At 39.1% G+C, this 20,241-nt stretch overlaps 1 protein-coding gene across 1 annotated transcript in view; it reads left to right on the top strand.

Annotated features, from left to right (window-relative positions):
- Positions 1–53: 53 nt before the first annotated feature.
- The window catches only part of KIAA1328 (KIAA1328 ortholog), a 180,258-nt gene continuing 160,070 nt past the window's right edge, over positions 54–20,241 (top strand). The window contains exons 1-5 of the mRNA XM_065656410.1: positions 54–336; positions 3,949–3,984; positions 5,651–5,790; positions 9,890–9,984; positions 18,520–18,635. Coding sequence (XP_065512482.1) covers positions 54–336; positions 3,949–3,984; positions 5,651–5,790; positions 9,890–9,984; positions 18,520–18,635 — 670 coding nt within the window. The remainder of the gene's footprint in view (positions 337–3,948; positions 3,985–5,650; positions 5,791–9,889; positions 9,985–18,519; positions 18,636–20,241) is intronic.

Genomic DNA, 20,241 nt, shown 5'->3' with positions numbered 1-20,241 from the left:
TGTAGCGGCGGCTGCGCCGACAGGTGCGCCGGGAGTAGTAGTTCCCCCGGCCGATGCCGCGGTCAGCCTATGGCGGGCGGGCAGCGCCAGGCGGCCTGACGGGAGTGGTAGTTCTGCCGGAGCGCAGTACTCTCGCCAGCCTGCATGGGGAGGACTACAACTCCCAGCATGCCCCGCTCTTCCGCGTGCCGGCGGCGGCAGGGAGATGCCGGCGCGGGCAGCCAATGGGCGGCGAGCGCTGGGGGGGCGGCGGGGGGCACTCTGGGAGTGGCGGTTGTTTCAAGATGGCGGAGATGGCCGCTGGGCCGGGCGGAGGTGTTTACTGGAGCCGGGACAGTATCCTTCTGCAGGGCGGGGGCAGCGCCGCCGGCGGGGTTTCCGCCCCAGGGCTGTGCCGTGGCGGGGGGCCGTAGGCGGGCAGCCCCTCGGCGGGGTGGCCGGGGCGGGGGTCGATGCCCGGGGGGCGGTGTGGGGCGCCCGGGAGGGCGCTGGCGGGGGAGGCTGCGAGCTGCGGGGAAACCGAGGCGGGAGCTTGGCCTGTCAGGGCAGGTGGCGGGGTCTCCTTCCTTGGGGTTTTGGTGTGGAGAAGGCTGGAGGCAGTGGGGGCCGTGGGGTGGGTGACGTTTTGTGGCCGTGGCACAGGAGGTTTGGCGGCTCCACTCGCGAGTGTGGGGGAGCTGGGCCTAGGGAGAGAGCCTGGGCATGTGCCAGTGTGCAGGGAGTGGAGAGGTACGTGGGATTTGAAAACGAAGTTGGCCTGCCGGAGGGGGAAGGGTTGGGTGTCCACCTTTGGTGTGACTTAACTATGAAGTCCTGTGGAAGGCAAATGTGTGGGAAATGAGGGAACGGGGTTCAGCTTATGTAAACTTGCAAAGGAATCAACAGAGTGAAACTGAGGCTAGAGTTTCAAGCAGCAAGAAAAAGATGTGTCCTTCCTAACTAGTGTCTAAGCTTGACTGCAACCGTAACATTTAGGGTGGGGCCGTGGGGGACCTGGAGGCTGGAGGACTCTATCCGTGAGGGACAGGTGGGAGGCTGTGGTGGCTCTGTCTGTTTCTGCAAGCTCCAGTTGTAGGCGACTGTGTGGGGCTGGATCTGTAGATGGATTAGGTGGTGATTGTGGTGCTGGGGATTCAGCCTGTAAAAGCTTGGCTAAAGAGACATGCACTTGCATGGTTCAGAGAACCAGAAGGAGTTGACATTGATGTCTGGGCTCACACAATTGTGTTAGAGGCTCAGCTGCTTGAAAACATTAGGGTGGAACTGGCGGTTTGGCCTGGCAGAAATTCAGGAGCTGACAATTTAGCTAGGATTCCAGCATCAGGTAGAAGTTACTGAAGAGTGTATGTGTATACTCTTGTTTTTATGTTTGATTGCACACTCAGTACAAAACAACGCACAAATGAAATGGGCCAGCCATCCAATGCCCTGCTCGGAAGGCACATTGCATTTACAATTACAGTACATTTTTATCAATTAACCACTGGAATGACAGGTTGTTTCCCATGGCTAAATATAGTCTCTGTCCCAGCAGCGGCCTCACGTGTCATGATATTCCAAGGAATGAGGGTCTTCCTGATAAGCATTTCCTTTTACATGTTTTTGCAAGTAGGTGGTGTTGCTTCTGATCTTGAAAAAGTTTAAATACCCTGGAAGTGCATGTGGCACAAAAGCAAATAATAGGGGATGTTTTACAAAAAAGGGGAATGGGAGATTTGGTAATGTTGCTTTAATAGCTTTGGAAAACAGCTTCTCTCTAATCGCTGGACAGATGCAGCATGGCGAGGCAGACTCCAACATGCTGCACTGTTGTGTATCTCTAGCTTGCTGTAGGGGAGCCATACGTCATCATAAGATGTTCAGTTTCTCTGATGCCTGTGATGACTCTCTCTGTTGTTGCCTTGAATGTCAGCTGTGGTGGTACAAGGTTTGTAATGTGTACTGTCACCACTTCAGGAATCTTGAGAGGCATATGGCAGTGGACTAATGTTAAATGGTTGATACTAGTTTTGTCCTCAGTCTTTGAGACTTTTAGACAAGGATGTTGGACTTGTTTATGAATCAGCTCCTGAGTCACTGCAATTTTCAGTCCAGCTGATTGAGGTAACCTGATCTGGCTTTCATTTATTCAAATACACTAAGCTGCAAACTTTCATGGGAGAGTGGCCCGAATAGCTGGGGGGAGAAGCAGCAACAGCTTTGACTGATTTTTTTCATCTTGATATTCAGTATCTATCCACAACAGTGCCAATGCTTGAGGCAAACTTGAAAAGCCAAATGTTGTTTAGGCAAATATTTTATTTCCTATAGCCGTGTGTTGACACACAGATTAACCACATGTCAGTTGTAAAGCAATCGCCTGTGCTGAAGTTTGTTGTTTCCTGTAGCAGTCTGAGTTGAAGATGCTGTCCTCCGTATCCTGCAGGTTGCTGTCATGGTTGTGCTGACACAGCTGTTTGGGCTGCGCTGTGATCCAGACTTGGACTTTTGATCTGCCTTGGTGCTTTTAGGAAAGAGGGGACATGGTGCTTTACAGTTCACTTTAGAGTTTATTCAGCTTCCTCACCTGATTTATAGCATGACCTAATGGTTGTGGCAGCTAGAGGTAGGAGGCTGCAGCTTACAGGTGAGAACAGAAGTGCTTTCAGCATTTGTAGAGATGACTTTGACAGCAGTACTGAGTGAACATATTCTCAGACTGGTGCAAGACCGGTGCGTGATAATCGCTTACAAGTGATAAAGTGGATCCACAAGATCACAAGCGAGCCCTTCCAAGTGTACCAGGTTCCATTTGTGTTATGGATAGTGCGTATTGATTGAGTTTGAAGTTGCTGTCCACAGGGGAAAGGTTTTAGGCTGTTACTAATTTTCTGAACTGTGTGGCAATTTGTTAAATTGAGTTTTTGAGATGGTATTATCAAAATAAAATTTTAGCAAAAAATATAATTTTGAGAAATAGTTTATACAGGTTGACGTATTTTCATAATTTGACTTTATTGTATGAAGACAACTGCAAAACCTGAAAGGCATTTATCTGTAAGCAGTACATAAATTAAGTAATCGAGTTAATTTGCCAGCCTTAGGAGGCGGAGGAAAATAAAGAGGTATGAACAAAAGATAGTGGAACAGAAATTTATGCCCTGTGCTTTTGTTTTTCACTTTAGTATAATGCTAGTTACTTACGTGGGAATAAAAATCAGCTAAATGAAACTGTTACTTTAAGGAAGACACTATAGTTTACACCTTTCCCTGGATTGAGTTTAGACATATTTTTAGTGACTTCTAACAGCACAAATAATATGGTGCTCATGCCTTTGTGATTTTTAAGTGTTTTCTGCAGTCAAGTAATTTAATAGTTAAAGCCCAAGGTTATTTGAAGGTTTATTTTTGGAACTGCTTCAGAACAAATCTTGACCTTCTTAAAGAAAATCAGTCCTCTGGCTTTCATCTGTTACTCATCATCTGATGATCAGATGAGAATGACCAACTTCCTTTGAAACCACATTTATGTTTCTTAGAATATAATGTATAAAATTTATTTCATTGCAGTTAGAATATACATTATTTCAGAATTTGTCTTTCCTACGTATCAAGGGATTCCTTATATAAAAATCTGCTCTAGTTTAAATAAATATTATTACTTCATTATCTTAGTAATTGCACTTGTAACTGGGGCTGGTCCCTGGGATCTTTTGTGGAGGTGACCTTTCAGATAATCTTTACAAGCTGAAAATTGATGCACAGTGAAGGATTAACACTTTTTGCTTTAGCAATCTGTGCTTTTTTTTTATAGTCAAGTTTTTTTTACTTTTGGTGCTCCCAAAGTGTTGGCAGTTTGTTTTCTTATCAACAGTCTTTTAAGAGCTAGAATACTTATTTGTATAATTCTGTTGAAAGGGCCAAGCACGTTTCTTTTTTGTTTATTACCTTTAACAAAGCCACATGTAGTTTCTGATGAAGAACAGCCCATGGTATCTGTTTCAGGTATGACCTTCTAATAGCTGTAGACAAAATTTTTCCTGTGAATGCTAAATCTTGCAATGTCTTTTCAGGTATGTGGTTTGTGTACTTAAGTGTTTAAGGTACAGAGTCATCACAAGTTGTAATGGGACATACAGGATTATAGCAGAGTATTTATGCTCTGCTGTTTAGATAAGCATATAGTATAAGGTGAACAGTTTCAGGGGAGTGGTTTCTATGGCAAGTATAGCAATAGAAATGTAGTTTTATCCAATCTGTGAGGTAAACTGTATTTTTAATGTGATCTCCAAAGAATGTTGAAGCATTAGGGATGTTCAGGTCTTTTGCAGATTTTGAAGAGAACAATTAAAATGAAGATTCATTGTGTAAAGAAAAAAAAATCATTAGTTCTCTTGACCTTGTTTTACTGAGTGTGTGCTTGTATTCTTACCTGGGGAAAAGATGGTTATTCTTACTCCCCCTTCAGAATGCTCTATTTTTTTTTTAAACACAACTTTTACAATGATACCAGGTCCTGAAAACGTATCTGGGTATGATTAACTCTAGTAAAATTATGCACATATCCAGAGCATGGCCAGCAGTTATTAATTTTGGGGAATCCTACTCTCTAGGTCTGGAATAGTATGGTTACCATTCAAAACTAATGGCCAAAAAGCTCTATTAAAAGTCTCCATGTGTGTTCTGTAGCTAGCATAGTTCAAGCCAAGTGATGTCAGATTGTTATACTTTGTGCTCCAGAAAGAAAGCATGATCCTAAGTGATGGAAATAGATTTACTCTGGGAAATATTTTTCCACTTCTTTGGAAAAGAATTTCAGAAACATTGTTTCCCTTGTGTATGAGCACAGAAATTTTAAGGCTTATAATGTAGTTCTTTAACTTGAATTGCTGGCATGCCTCTGAAATTCATTACCCAAATAAATTCAATCTGTCTGTTTTAGAAACTCAGTATTTTTTATTCAAAACTTCTTGCACTTCTGAACAGTCAAAACTCAAACCTTGAGGCAGTACTAAGAAGCTATTTACTTTCATCTGACCCTGGGACGTTTTAGTGTCAGTGTTGGCACTTTATAATTGCAGCACCAGGGCTTTCAGTGCTTTAATGTTACTGTTGGTAGGGATGAAATAATTCTAATTATGGCAGGAATCTTTTTACAGGTGGTCTATGGAGTGTGCACTGCAGTGTTGCCTCACTCAGAGGAACAAACAATTAGTCTGAGTAATCAGTAGGTTGGCTGTATAACATAAAAAAGTTATGTTTTGTCATGTGAGTGGTACTTCTAACAGCATTACTGCTGTGTGGTTCCTCATTGTCTTTGAGTGTCAAAGCAGAAGCTCAATTTTATGCTTTTGCATCTTAAACACAAGTTTTTTCATTGAACTTCAATCAGAAGACAACATGTGCATTTCAGAATTTAATCTGCTGTTCGTTGTGGCTGTGTGCACTTCAGTGCTGTGCACCTCTTTTTATGCTGATATGTTCATCTTAATAAAATTTTGTGTGGAGTGAGAGGCTGGGAGAACTGCAAACCATGTACCTGAAACGCTCATTATTTTCAAAAAGAGCTGCTAAGGCAACGATGCTTTTGTGGAAATCCTGTTGTGGGAAGCAGGAGAAAGGTGCCTTTTAACTTTATAATCTGTATGTTCTGCTTGTCTTTCATCTACAGGAGCATCTACAAAAGGAAATTTAAGAACAAGATATTTGCCAAAATATCAAAAAAATGAAACTGAGCTAAAAGCGCCTGTAGCCCTTGCTCCTGTTTCCGTGAATCCTGTTAGAAGCGTGGGAGATCTGACAGGGCAGCAGGTCAGTAAAAGCGAATTTTTCTTGCTCTTAAGAGTGCACATAGGAGAAAAATGGCAGAAAATCTTTTGATTGAAAACTTTTAAATGGTTTTAGAGTACTATTTTTTTTACAATCTCTTACACTTTCTGCCCACTTACATGGTGGCTTGCTGGCAAAAGTTACTTTTTCACTGAGATCACTGCCCACCTTAAGAAAATAAAGGCTGAATGTGCCAATGTGTGTAAGTGGTATGTAACTGGAGCTACGTAAAACAGCTTGTACGTGTTTCTGTGTGTGTGTGTGGGTACAGAGAGAGTGTGAGCGCAGCTTTGAGTAGTCCCTAACCTATATGTTACTAGCCAAACATAAAAGTAGTTGTTTCAGGCTATTCAGTTTCATTGCTTTAGTCATATCACTTAGGAACAAGACTTGTAAAATTCTATTTAGAGACCTTCTTGCTGTAGCTGCTTGTGTTAGTAGGGTAAAATCACTGTCTGTTTTTGATAGTAAGACTTAAAAATCTTAAAAATGTGTCTGAGTAGTAGGAGTAGCTTTGCCAGTTGACAATATCTTTGACTCTGCTTTGAATTGTCTGGTCTACTGCTGTGACAATAGGTGACACTTTTCTTACACTTTATTTCATTAGAAATTTCAAAGCAGGTGGGTTTCCTTTGGAAGGTTATTCTGTATTATGATAGGTATTGTGATATTCAGAAATCTGTTGAGAGATCACATTTTTCTGGCAGAATTTGTATACTACAGTGATTATGTAAGTAATTTGAGTACTGGTAAGTCTAGTAGTCATCTTGGGTGAGTCTGTAAGTCACTAGGGTTTGGTATCCTCCCACTTATACTTTAGACTGCTTCTGAATCACAGTTGTATTATCAAGCAGTTAAATCTTGTTCATCTGGACTAAGTTGTCCTTCTCTGTGTCTTCTGTGTGCTGAGTAAATGCTCTGTGCCTCACATGCACATTCAAAACTGATGTGAAGACAGATCAGGTAATTCTCATTGCTTTGACAGTTGTCATTGCCCTTCGAATCCTTCAGCATGACACTAAGTACTAGTATTCATTTTTAGGCCCTCTCCTGGACTTGTCCCTTTCCACTTCTCTGTTTATCAGTATTAGCTTTTAGGAAATGGGTCTGCACCTCCACTTTGCAAATGATGCTGTTAGGTGACATACAGAGAGGTTTCACTAATAACCCTGATTATGCAGAATCTTTGTGTAGAAGCATCTCTTCATAAGTGTCTACAAGCCTCCTATCTCATAGATGCCTTAGTATGTTGTGTTAAAATCTGTGTATCTGTGTGTTTTGTGGTTTTTGTGGTGGGTGGGTTTTTTTTTTTTTTGGTATTGTGTTTTGTTTGCATTACTTATTGTTTAGAGGATTTTTACTCCTTTTTCCCTGTGAGAGCTGCTGGGGTAGAAATGGTCTTCATTATTTTTATATAATGCCTAACACTCAAGATCTTAATTTGCGACTCAGATGTGCTTTTATAACATTGGCAATAAAATGTGTAGCTTTTTCTCTTTTCTGTCTTTTTTAACCTGTTTTTCTCTTACCTTGCCAAATCCTCATGCATACTTTGTACTCTTAACTTAGAAGAGAAGCTCTGTATTACTTGAAACAAATAGAACAAATACATTTACTTGTTAGGGAAGAGGAAGGTTTCACAAAGTCTTTTTGCCAGGAGTTTTCATCATCAACACAACTCATTTTCTTCAAGGTGTTGTATGCATGTCTAGGGAGAGCTGAGTGCTTTACTTTAACATACTTTACACTGTTGTCCTGGGGCGTAGCTTGCCATTACGGAATCCTCTTTTGAAGAGAATGGATTTAATTTTGCTCTAATATACATTTTGGTAGAACTGATTTACCTTATCTTTGTTCAGATAGGCTTGTGTACCCCAGAGGAGGATGAGGGTTTTGGAGAAGACTTCAAAAAGGTCTTGTTAGCTCTGGAGCTTTTCTAGTACTTTCAATAAATCAGTGGTTTGCTATACTGGTCTTGACCAAAATTTCCCATCTTCATACTTCCTGTTGGACGGAAGTCGTCTGCTTCTCTCATGCAAATTGTCATCTTCCAAGGTGTGGTTTATGGAGTGGTAGAATCTTCCATTTATGTAGTACATTTTATCCGGGAAATACTGAGTTACAAAACTGTTGTACCCTGAGCTATGTAGAAAGGACAGAAATCCAGAAAAAGGAGACAACACAGTCTTGGCCTCTGTCTCATTTGTCATCTTGTTTTGATGGTGGAGCTGTTGCTGCGCATAGTTCAACAGCTTCATTTTGACATGTTTTATGGTACAAGCCTGTCTTTTTGTGTGCCATCTATCCATACCTGTGGGTGATATAAAAAATCACAGACTAAATTTTCAGATTTTCCTCTTCATGCCACAAATATTTGTCTACCAGTATGTACATAGTTTTGGGTAATAGCTTGAGATACCTTCTGTTAAAATCTCCTTCACTAATGTGATCAAGCTTCTGCCTCTCTTTTGAGTGAAAAATGTCCTATAAGTTTTTATTTTTTTTAAAGAAGTTCCATTATCTAGCTGCTACAAAAAAAATCAGATTTTTTAGCATGGGAAATGGAAATCCTTCAACCATATGTTTAGTTGAAGTTAAATTCAGCTAATTTTAAGACATTCTCTCTTCATGTGCATGACTGTAAATAGCATATGTTTGCAAAGGAAACTGTGAAATGAAATGTCCCCTTAAGTAGCCCTGAATTCTGATTTGCCTTGTGAAACTCCTTTTTTCTTTTTTTTTTTTTTTTTCCCCCAAGGGAAATACATTAAAGTTAGAATAAGACTCTACTGAAGGGTCAGGTGGGCATAACCTGAGTCCTTATAAGTCCGAACCCGAGTCCGTATAAAATCATCACCTCTTTCAAAAGCAACATAGTCCTTTAATTGTTTCAAGCCACTGTTGAAGAAGCAATTAGCTAAGAATGGAAGGGGTCACTTTCTTTGTGTAGATCAGCTGCCATTTCTGCTAATGAGGGGAGAGAAGCCCAGTGTTTGCTTTCTGTGTGGAGAGGTTGTTCTGTGCTGTATTGCATTAACTTGGCCAAACTGCAAGGCATTTGGTAGCATTCTTGTCTTTAATGTTAAGCACTGTATGCACTCGTGGTCGTTTGTAATATTTGTAGGTTTGTAAGAGTCTAAACTGGAAATAAGTAAGTTGGATTTAGTGAAAGTATGCAAAGTTGCCGAAATCTTGGACAGAATAGTGTAGCTCTTATTGCTGCTTTCATCTTGGGATTCTTAGTTTGTGCTTGTTGCTAGCACTGGAGAACTGAGTCACCAATGAAAGAAGTTTTTGATAAATTAAAACAATATAAAACTTAGAACTATTTCCTATTTGGAAGCACCCGAAATAGGTAAAGCCATCAATAAGCAAGGGACTGTTGCAGCAATATGCCCTCTGGTGGACATTGATAAAAATACTGCAGTTCTCTTTGTGATAAAGGCTGCATTAAAGAGCTGAAGTACTGGAGTATGTTAAAGGTTTGTTTTCAGAAGGAATAGAAGTATAAAAGTAGCAAATAAGTGATTAAAACCAAGTGATAGTGATGTGTGAAAGGGTGTGTACTTTTCTGTGTATTAAAAAAAAAATCCTTTGAAATAAGGACTTACCATCTACTAACGATATATTGTATAATTTCTTGCTGTTTTGTATGCTTTGGTTATAAATCTGTTAAGGCGGATTTTTTTTTTCTTACTCTTTTGTTTTAGGATCCTAACGTAATAAAGTTTGAACTTGGGTTTGGATATCGCTGAACTAGATTTCTAAGTTGTGAGAACCTACTGCCCTTTATCTAGTATGAATCAATGAATAGTGTATGTCTTAAAACTTTACCCAACATGAGTAGTATTGAAACTAACAGCTTGCATTTGAATTGCAAGTCTCTTAAAATATTCTCTGCAATTTGGTAATTTGTTTCACTGAGCCGTACTTACATTTTAAAAAATACGTATTTTATTTCCAGTTGGAATTTGTCTGCTTTCAACTTATAATTATTAGGTCTTGAAATGCTATTAATAACTTATGAAATATTCGCTCTCCTTTAAAGAGTACATTCTAAAATGTTACTTTACATTTTCAGGTCAGTAATGAAGGAGGAATGAAGAGTGCTTCTTTAAAGGATTTGTGTCCTGAGGACAAGAGACGCATTGCAAACTTAATTAAAGAACTTGCCAGGTAAGAATAAGCATCAACTGAAAATGCATTATGTTTAAGGAGAATCATTGCTCTAATTAACATCAAGCAACCTAGAACTGCATTATGGAACTGAATATTTGCATAAGGTAATTTTTCTTGCTGGAAGAAGTATGAAAATGAAGCAGCCTGATAGGTTTTTCCCTGCTGCTTTTTCATCCAAAATCCCCTAAAAGTACTGAAAACAAGAGCCAGAGTTTTGTGACCTGAAGTAGTGCATCCATACAAACCTAGTCATAGGGCTGGGGTTTTGTCTCCTGCTTGTATTATGCTTTAAATACACGTTGTCTTTCAGGAACGAAACTTTATTGATATGAAACTTTGTGAAGCTTATTTGTCAGGGTTAAGCTTTTATATGGAATGCCACGTTAAAGTTCAATTGGTGATCTTGTTGCTGAAACATGTTAATCAATATTTGCCAATGTTTGGACACATCCAGCAATAAAGAGTCCAGTGTAAATTTAACTTATCTAGCCAAACTTTCTTTCGATTTGATTAATTTCTTCAAGTTGTCCCCATTCTTTGAAAGGAGAGACAGAAATAGTGCAGATTTCTCAGCTTTAGCAAAAGGTTTTCTCTAAGTTTCATTACGCTGCTAGTTGCATTGATGAAGACAAATGGAAAAAATACATTGAATCTGAGCGAGGAGATTTTTCTCCCCCTCTGTATCCCTAACACTTCAGAATCTCTGGGTGTGTGCTGTAAAATTGTGAAGGAGCACATGGGACTTTGGCAGGCTTTGTACAACATCAGAGGGGAAAGTCTCGTGAGGTCATCTGAGGTCCTTTGCACTAAAAGTTAGTATCCATACTAAGAATTTATAAAGGCAAAGTTTTTTTTAGAACAAAATGCAAGTTCTCAGGTATTAATGAAGTGCTTTTTGCCATAGATTTTATATGTCTGTGCAATAACTGGCAAGCATTACCATCCTTTTTCTTTTTATATAGGAAAGTTTGGGCAGAGAAATTAAGTTACTTGCTCAAGGTCATGCAATAAGTCTCTGGTGCAACTAGGAATATTTTCTTTCTGATTATCCTCATCCAGTGAACCATTTTGCCTGCTAATAATTTGTATCAATATAGGATTTCCTGCTATACAGTATTTCAGTAATTTCTGAAGTTCTTCATGCTTGCAACTGTATTTTATCCTAGCTCGTGTTAGAAAATGTCTAGTTAAGGCTGTCATAAAGGGTAGATTGCTAGGAAGCCTGGTTACAAATTGTCAGATGTTGGAGCTATTCGGACACTGTTGCCACTGTTGATATATAGTGGTATATTCTAATATTAAAAAAAGCCTTTTATTACATTGTTCCTCATAATACACTGCTCCCTCATGAATAGTAGTACACTAACTCATTTGAGCATGGGATTCTTCTTAAATCTCAGATGCTGTGATTTTTCCCTGAGGACAGTTTGATATTTCTGCCTGACATTTCTTTGAAGAAAAATAGAACGTGCAGCAACATTAATTTTGAAAAGTAAAATTAGTGGAACAGTATTATTTTATACTTAGTTCTCTTTTATTTTTAAACCTAATCATATTTTTATTGGATGTAATTAAAAGTCCTTTGCAGAGTAATAGGGAAGTTGAACTTTAATTCCGCTCACCTTGTCACTTTTTTAAAACTCTCCATAATTTTCATCCCTAGTTGTGTGATAATGGAGGGTTTTTACATGCAGTAGAACATCCTTTGCTATTTCAGAGGAGAAAAAGAACTGGCAGAAAGATGAAAGTTTTCCAGGAAGACTGTCCTGCAGTAAATAATTGGAATAGTGGAGATGTCACTTGACCAGAGCTGTACTTCACTGTTCTTTATTTTGCTCCTATTTATGAATGAAAATGATAATAGTTTGGGCTAATTCTTGTATATTTATTGCGGGATGGTGGACAGAAATAGATTGGTCAACAGCTATCTGCATGAAGACAGTTTTAAATTGGTTAAATTCTGTCTGTGTGGAAACCAGTATCAAGAGTATGATTTAACTCCTAGGGCTTGTATTTCAACCAAGTCTTGTGTGAGCAGTTCAGGATATTGGTCTTTCCCCTGACTTTTGCAACTGCTAAAGGAGAGGCACCGTACTTTTCTTTCTCTTCCTATTCTTAATTCTCTTCCTCCAACTCTCATTCCCAATGCCCTTTTGAACAATGGGAAGGTGCGTGCCTATGCATTAGCTAATATGCTGCAGGGAGAGACTTGGTGTGAGTAAATTCTAGCACTGGCGATATTATTTTCCTTTTCTTTGAGAAAATCTAACGCCCTGCTGCTGGGAATTCCAGTGACTGACATCATGTTAGCTGTTAGGGACTTTATGAAATTGAATTTTGTGACAGGGTCAAAAGAAAGCACTCAGCTGTATCCTTTCTAATCATTCTTTCTAGGCTAAATAATCTTAGCTTTTGCTTTACGCTGCTACCTGTAAATCCAGCGATTATTTTGTCTTTGAACATATCCCGTCTGTCTTCGACTTTGAGGTGAAAAGAGAGAGGTGAACTAGATCCGAAGTTTAAAAGACTTGAATATTATAAATTTGAACTTTTTTCTTGTGTCATCAGATTCTTTTCAAATTTTTCTTGTAGGGGAATTTTTGAGTAGAATGAGTCATGTCTCTGAATGCCAAAGCGCTTTGTAAGTAAATGGGAAATTCTGAAGTGTCATCAGCCGTTATTTTCAAAAGCAATCAACATGGCACCTCCGTGTTTTCAGCAAAGTGCTGCTGGCATGGTGGTGAAAGTGACAGGCACAGTAAGAGCAAATTTTAGCCCTCCCTACAAGTAGAGTCCTTTTACAAGGCAAAAAAGGCCTTTCTCTGAGCTTTCATTACTGCAGGCTGCTCCTGAAGGAGTGATCAGCTTATGTAGTGAAATGAGCAGTGACATGGTGAAGACACTGGAAGATGCTCGTGCTCTGTGCCAACATCAGGAGACATCAGCCTCTGCCAAGAGGGAGCAATGCAAGGTCCTCTGAGAACTACCCAGTTGACTGTTGAGTATTAATGATTGGCTGGACACCATACTGAGAATGGTTAAAAAGTATTCTGTAGTGAAATATTTTAAGTGATATGCAGATTTTGAAAGCTCTCTCTGTCTCAGCATTTGGCTAAATGGAGAGGGTCATAGCTTCCTTTGTAGAGACTGTGTGTGCTCGCAAGCATTCACCTCGCTCCTAACTAATGTATAGCTATAGTTCTGTAATTTTCTGTCTTCTACTAGGACATGTACATCATAAATACTTCTTCCCTGCCTGCACAGTTTGTCTATGCCTGTGTATCTCACATTCACAATTTGCTTTTGGATGAGCAGAGGCATTGACTAAGTGATGTAGCATGGTTCATGAAAGTTTAATTTTTGCTTTTAGTGGTGAGAATTGCTATTTAACTACTTCGTATTCTTTCTTTCTTCAGATAAGATAAACATGGAGAAAGCTGGCTCCCTGTTGTCTTTGCAAACAAATCTTCAAAAGCAATTTAGGTAGAAAGGTATCATAATGCCCTTATGCACCCAAGGGAGGGAGTGATCGCCCTTTTCGAATGAGATACAAGATGTTTTTTGCTATCAAATTAGTGTCTTTCTTGCAAGGACCACTGACATGCCAAAAATGACTTGTACCCAGCAGCCAGTAAAACAGCCTTGAGACAGCACTTTGTCCCTTGTTGGGAAAATGCTTCCTCCTTGCCAAGACCTTGGATTCCTAAACCCTTTGTAGGGTATTGACAGTCTGGGATGCTAGTCTTTTCCAGTGGCATTGCTTTATGTGGATTTTTTTGCCTGATGTGAAGGTGAAATTGACCAACTAAAATTGAAATTTTCCAACAAAAAGTGAAAATGGGAATCAAAACAGAAGGTTAATTTGGTTACAGAGCTGGAAACCATTACTAAGGAGGACAGTAAAACTATTGTAGCGTATATGTGCTGTTTAAGTGTTTTTTCTTCCAGCTCTTAGGATCTTTGAAGGACAACTTGCCTGTGGAAGCCCATATTACAAGTATGCAGTGTTTGGCCTCCTGGGTTGCCTTCTTTCCTGGGTTACTCTGCCTCATATTTAACCAAATTTTTACCTGGCTTTAACTTCAATGTCAAAATATTTTTTTTTTTTCTTTTTATGTGCTACTTTAGGAGCCAATATTGTGCTGCAGTTCTCTTAATTGGTCAGGCAATGAGACTGCAAATGAGAGATCCCTAAGCTTATCTGGAAATTACTTTTTGTTGATAGGTAAAGCATGCCTAGGATTATTGTATCACCAATCACACTTACCTTTTGTGCTTAAAAAGTCGTTTGTAGCTATGAATCCATGCTGTGAGATCTAGTTTTGTATTATTTTGCAAGTTGCATATCATAAAATTTATCCATTATGCAGCAATTTCAATTATGTTTTGGGATTGTTTGGGTTGTTTGTTATTTATTTTAATTTATACAAACTGCCCATGATACTTGAGTAAAATGTATCAGATTTGTGAGCAATGTCCTTAGACAAAAAATGCTGCCATTCTCTCTTCCTGCAGTGCCAGTATTAAAAGTCGTTTTGCAGCTCAGTTCTGGCAGAGGCATGTTGTGATCAACTCCGGCATGAAAACTTCTTCTTTCGTCTTTTTGGAGCGCATCTTCCCCTTGGAATACCTGATTTCATTCCGTGGATCATCTGTGTGCTGGGCTGTGCATGCTGCCCTTATTTTGGTCCTTGCTCCAATTTCCATCCCGCTGTGGTCTTGCCTGTTTCAGATGCCATTCTTTGCTTGGGATATAAAACTTGTGGTTTTCGGGAATGGACAGCAAAATGTTTTCATCTTTGCTAGCTAGTTGACAGACTAATATCAAGGGAGTGTTCCCTACAAGATAAATATTCCCTATGAGTATAGGACTGACCAATGAAGTTTCCAGTGTTTGCTTTTCGCTTATTTTATCTTCTGACTTAACTTGCTCAGCCACAGTTCTTAATGCATTCAGTTTTCTGTTGGTAAAACCTCAATTTTTCCTAACATTTAAAAAAAATAGGAAATACTATTTAAAATTTGCTTTTTGAGTTCTACTTTTAATTTCTGAAGACCGTAAGTGCTTTCGGTCAGGAAGAGTTACTTTTGAGCTTTGTCCCTAGTAGAGTGTTGATGTGTAATCACAGCTCTTTCTTGTGCATGCCAGTTTTTAATTTGACAAATAAAGCTTCAAGTGCCCTTGAACTGTGCAGTACTTCAAAAATTCCTCCTGGAGAGCATCAATCCTGCTTAGTCAGTGGAATAAGTCAGTGTCATCAGCAAACTTGTTGATCAATACCTTCTTCAGATCAGTCAGAACTATTATACTAGTATCAGCAGTGGACTTGGGAGCGTACCATAATCATTGGAACTGCTGAATTAGGAATTAATTTTAACCCTAAGGCTGATGTTCTAGGAGGGTTTTTTGTCAATATATCTACATTATGAATTTTTCTTTTCCTGTAGAGGCTCCTGTAAAATAACACTAAAATCTTTATTTAGATGCATATAGAATTACATCAGCTTTGAAGTGCTGAATTGAAAACAAATCTTGAACAAAGGTGGTATATATCCTATGGCACAAGATAGGTGAATTTAAATTGTATGCAAGGAAATGTTGCAGACGCTTAACAGCAGGAATAGTTCTACTGATTTGTCATATTCGCTCAGGGCTGTCAGTCCTCTCTTTGTTCCTGGAAACAATGGAAATGGAGCTGGACACCAGTGTGTTGCCCAATGGAGCAGCTGTGCCCTTTGTCATTGTGGTGCCTTTATTCTTTCACTACTCTTTTCTGACCATGAGCAGATGAAAAGCGGGTGAAAATCCTTTTAAGGAGCATTATGAGCCTTGTAATGTGTCTGTTTGGCATCAGTCCCTCCTAGTTCTGCTAAGAATAATCTGTTCTTTACTGCCATAAGGCAAAGAACTAAGTATATAAAAAAATCTTTCTGAGCTATATATAGGATGTGACATAAACTAGGCATAATCTGATGACATTCTTGTATTCCTGTACTCTAACTTCCTTTTACCACCTCCTGTGAGGAACTGTCTTCTATATCTCGCCTGCCCTTTATGGGCTGTCTCCTGCTTTGTGATACATAAACACATACTGCCACGTTTCTTCTAAGATCACTTACTGTTCTCAGTCATTTACTGCATAAGATGTGTGGCACAATATATTCATGTGTCTGGGGCTATGACAGCTTGCTGTGATCTGTGTTAAATACAAACACAGCATGTGAATGTGATGCAGACTGATACAAGCAGCAAATCACAGAATCTAGAGATGGGTAGAACCTCCTTGGTTTAGTCTCATTTCTCCAGTGCTCTGGTCTGTCTTACCCTGTCTTATTTTCTTATACAGTTATTTATTTTAATATTCTTAAGTGCCATCATGGGCCAGTGTTTCAGTTGTCCCGAAATTTTTTCTAATGCAGCATCACTCCTGCAGTTTGTAAACAAACTTCCTTCCTTATATAGTGCCCTGGAGATGATACTTGTCCTCCCTTTCCTTTATGATTTTTTTTTTTTCCCCTGTTCTTGTTTCCTTCTTGTCTTTCATCTACATGGTCACTGCTGTCTTCATTGTCTTTTTCTAACTGATGCTTTTGATTCTCTGTTCTTTTTTTTTTTTTTTATTTAAACCCTAAGAAACAGGATGCGTTTTTGCATCTTTCATTGATTACATGAAGCAAGGTCATACATGGCTTACGTGAAGGGAGGTTCATCTATGGTATAGTCACTTATCTGATTGCTCTTGATTCAAGGAAAAAAACCTGCTTGTGGTTAAATACCAAGGCCTGGTCTGCCACCTGTGGCATATGTACCATAGTTGTAACTGTGTTGGAAGCAAGGGTGTATGGTAGATGATTTTCAAAAGTTTGTTGCCTGCTTAACTAAGGAGTACGTAGATGTTGGGATGGATCCAGACTTAATTCAACTGGTTCCCTTTTCACTGTTTATTTTCTGATGTGTGCACACCCTTTCTGACTGCCTTTGAGTGGAGAAAAAGGTGCTCAGGAAGGAGCTGATGAACACTGCTGGGGACAGGACTGTAAATGAGACCATGGGCATATGAATAATAGAATGCTTTTACGCTAAATCTGTGTATTTTTTGTGTAATTTAGAAACTTTCCAGTTAATAGCTTGTTCCAAGCTTTCAAGCTGCTCCAATTTATAGACTTCGATTATATGCTATATGTTATTTTTCTCCCTCCAGATTTGTAGAGAAAAGGTGTGAGCTTCAGTATTATTAAGTATTTCCAACTTCATGCAGTCTGCTTGTGCTGCCATGGGAAGGGCTGTGAGTTGATCTTAAAATGGGGGATACTGCCTGTCTATAGTTCAACCCAGAGAGGTTACCCAGTTGTGATATTTATGATTTTTCTACTGGAATATCAAAACAAATCCTTGCTCTCTTAAGGGAAATGTCCTGATGTCAAATGGATGGCTCACTCCCTGAATGGTGGTCTTTATTAAGAATGTCAATGAGTCTGATGGGATGAGTGAAAGGCTTAGTTCAGTGCTGGGATATATGTTTTATATTTCCACCCCTCCCCTCCCTCTTCCTGTAGGATTGTTCCACTTGATGGAAGTTAAAATGGAAGTCTTCTGAAAGTTGTACTGCTTTGTTCTCCTCTCACCTGTGTTGTGGCAGCTGTTCATCATCATAAAAGACTGAACTTTAAGAGCCTTCAGCAACAGAAATTGCCTAAGTGCAGAGCAATGATATTTATTAGTCTAAGCTCATTCATTAAAATTTTTGTAGAGCTTTTATAGAACCATGATTTCTGAGCCATGTTTTTTAGCAGAGTTACAGGATCATCTGTGCATAATGGTCATCTTGTGTACGTGATACCAGAATAATTGTTTTTACAGCCTGTTCTTGAGGTGCAGAATAAATGATCACTGTAAACATTTCTTGCATTGTCATCTTTTAATCTTGATCCAGTTATTTACACTGAGCAGCAAGATACAGGCTGCCATGGCCCAGACAGACAGGAAGATTTACTTCTGCAGCTTGATATTTTAAAATCCCCAGAAGAGGACAAGCTGTTTTGTTTGGAGAAAACAAGAAAAATTATTCCTTTCCTGGACTTATATTTGACCAGTAAATGTGAAGGAAGGGTTGGTTTATAGATTAAGAAACAGAAAAGTTTTTTAATTTCCTGCCTGTCTCCGCAGCTAAACTCTCCCATTTGAGTTGTCTGTCTACATGCCCTGGGCTTGTAAGAATCCCGGTGTGTCTTCATTATGGCTGCAGGGGATCAGACTGCACAAATCTAATTGTGGGTTTAGGTCCTTACTCTGTTTTCCATGCCATCCATTAATATGCATGTACTCTAGTGAGACCAGTGTCTTTGAAAAAATAATGTATTGCATAAAGTCATATGCATCTTCCAGTGTAATATAATAAAATAAACATTATGAGGAACTAACCTGTTTTAAAGGTGGAGAGGGTGATATCCATTTAACTGGAAAATGGAGGAGTTGGAAGTCAGGCACTGTGGGTATGGATATCTGTCTTATTTTTCTCAAATTCTTTTCAGGGTAAGTGAAGAAAAGGAGGTGACAGAAGAACGTCTGAAAGCTGAACAGGAGTCATTTGAGAAGAAGATCAGACAGCTAGAGGAACAGAATGAACTTATCATCAAAGAAAGGGAAGATATCCTTTAAAAATACATGCAGGGGCTCACGGTCTGAAATAAAAAGTGAACTACAGAGAAATAATTGTTCTAATTTATGGCAGAGAATAAATCTGCATGTGCTGCCATTCAAAAACAATCAGAGAGATGACTTGTCAGCATGTGATGCTGGTTCATTTGAGCTTAAAACTGCCATCCAGCTGTTCTATGATGTTGTTTTGCTATGAAATAGATATTTGTCAACTAAAAACGACAATAAGGAATTTATGCATTAGAATATGGTTATAGTGCTTTTTGTTTGGTTTGGTTTGGGTTTTGTTTTTTGTGTGTTTTTTTTTTTTCTTAATCCTGTTAGGTTTTTATAATTGAGGTCTAAAACTTGCATGGTATTCCAGTGCTCTCTGTTTCCAGAGAAAGACAACTTACAGCGAAGGCATTTAAATGGTATCCATGTACTAGGAGGTTTAGCCCAGTTCAAACTTCTTTTGGTGTAGCCTTTGTTTCGTTTTATATGAAGTTAGCCATTTGTCTCTTTTTGCAGGCTGTGACTTTTATTTTTCTTAAGCTGTATATGCTTAGTCTCAGTCCTGGAATATTACCTGCAAAGTTGATGTCACAGGAATTACAATTTTCCTTCAGTGTGGTGTCACAGACCTTTACAAAATTCTCTTGTTCATTTCTCTTCCAAATTTTCGACGTTGATGCTTTCGTGTTTAATTCCTCAGAAGGCTAACGATTGACCACAGTGGGATATGGAACAACCAGTGCTGCAACTATGGCAAAAGCAAATAGTATGTGATTCATCAGGAGCTGTAGTTCAAGTAGGGAGAATACTAATACTATTTTTAAAAGCATTGATGAAACCTGTTGTGCAATACTATTTTCAGTCCTGGGTCATTCCTTGCTTGAGTAAAAAATTAAGTTAGAGGCAGATGTTGTGGAGAAGGTCTACTTAAAATTGGGGGCACGGAGAACTTATTTTCTGAGAAGAGACTAAAGTGTGTGTGCGTATGCTTACGAATAGTGACTGACCATATAGAAGCAGGTCAAGGTGATGGTGAATAGGGGGATAGACAAAGCTGAGACAAAAAGGGACTCTTCAAGCCATTGGCCAGTGTTGGAACAGAAATAAAAGAAGATAAACAGTTCACAAACTTAAGCATGAAGTGAAAGTAGGGTTCTTGAAAATTTGAGAAATCATATTTCACAGTTTAGCACTGGAAGACTTAACAAAAAAAAAAGCTTTTTATGATAGAGCTTGGTTGGCTTATGAAAGGAATTCGGTGATATGTTCGCTCTGTCAGCAAGGGATTGCCCTTGATGACCCAGAAGATCCCTTGTAGCACAGCAGCACTTACATTGACAGAAAGAATTTAGTATGTTTGTACTAAATAATATACACATCGACAAGCTTAGCCAGATGTGGAAAAGTTCCTGGAAAATATTAAATCTGATGTATTTAAGAGCCATTAGATGTGACTACAACTCTTTTACACTGATTTCACTGAAGTAATTTTTTTGTATATTACGTCTTGTGTATTCAGTCAGCTCATGAATGTGGATAGGATGTATGTTCCTGATTAATATTTTTCAATTTATGCACATAAAGCTTTCACTAATTCATCT

This window comes from Caloenas nicobarica, chromosome Z (assembly GCF_036013445.1).
Source record: "Caloenas nicobarica isolate bCalNic1 chromosome Z, bCalNic1.hap1, whole genome shotgun sequence".
Lineage (NCBI taxonomy): Eukaryota > Metazoa > Chordata > Aves > Columbiformes > Columbidae > Caloenas > Caloenas nicobarica.
This window is presented reverse-complemented; position numbering and strand designations above follow the sequence as displayed.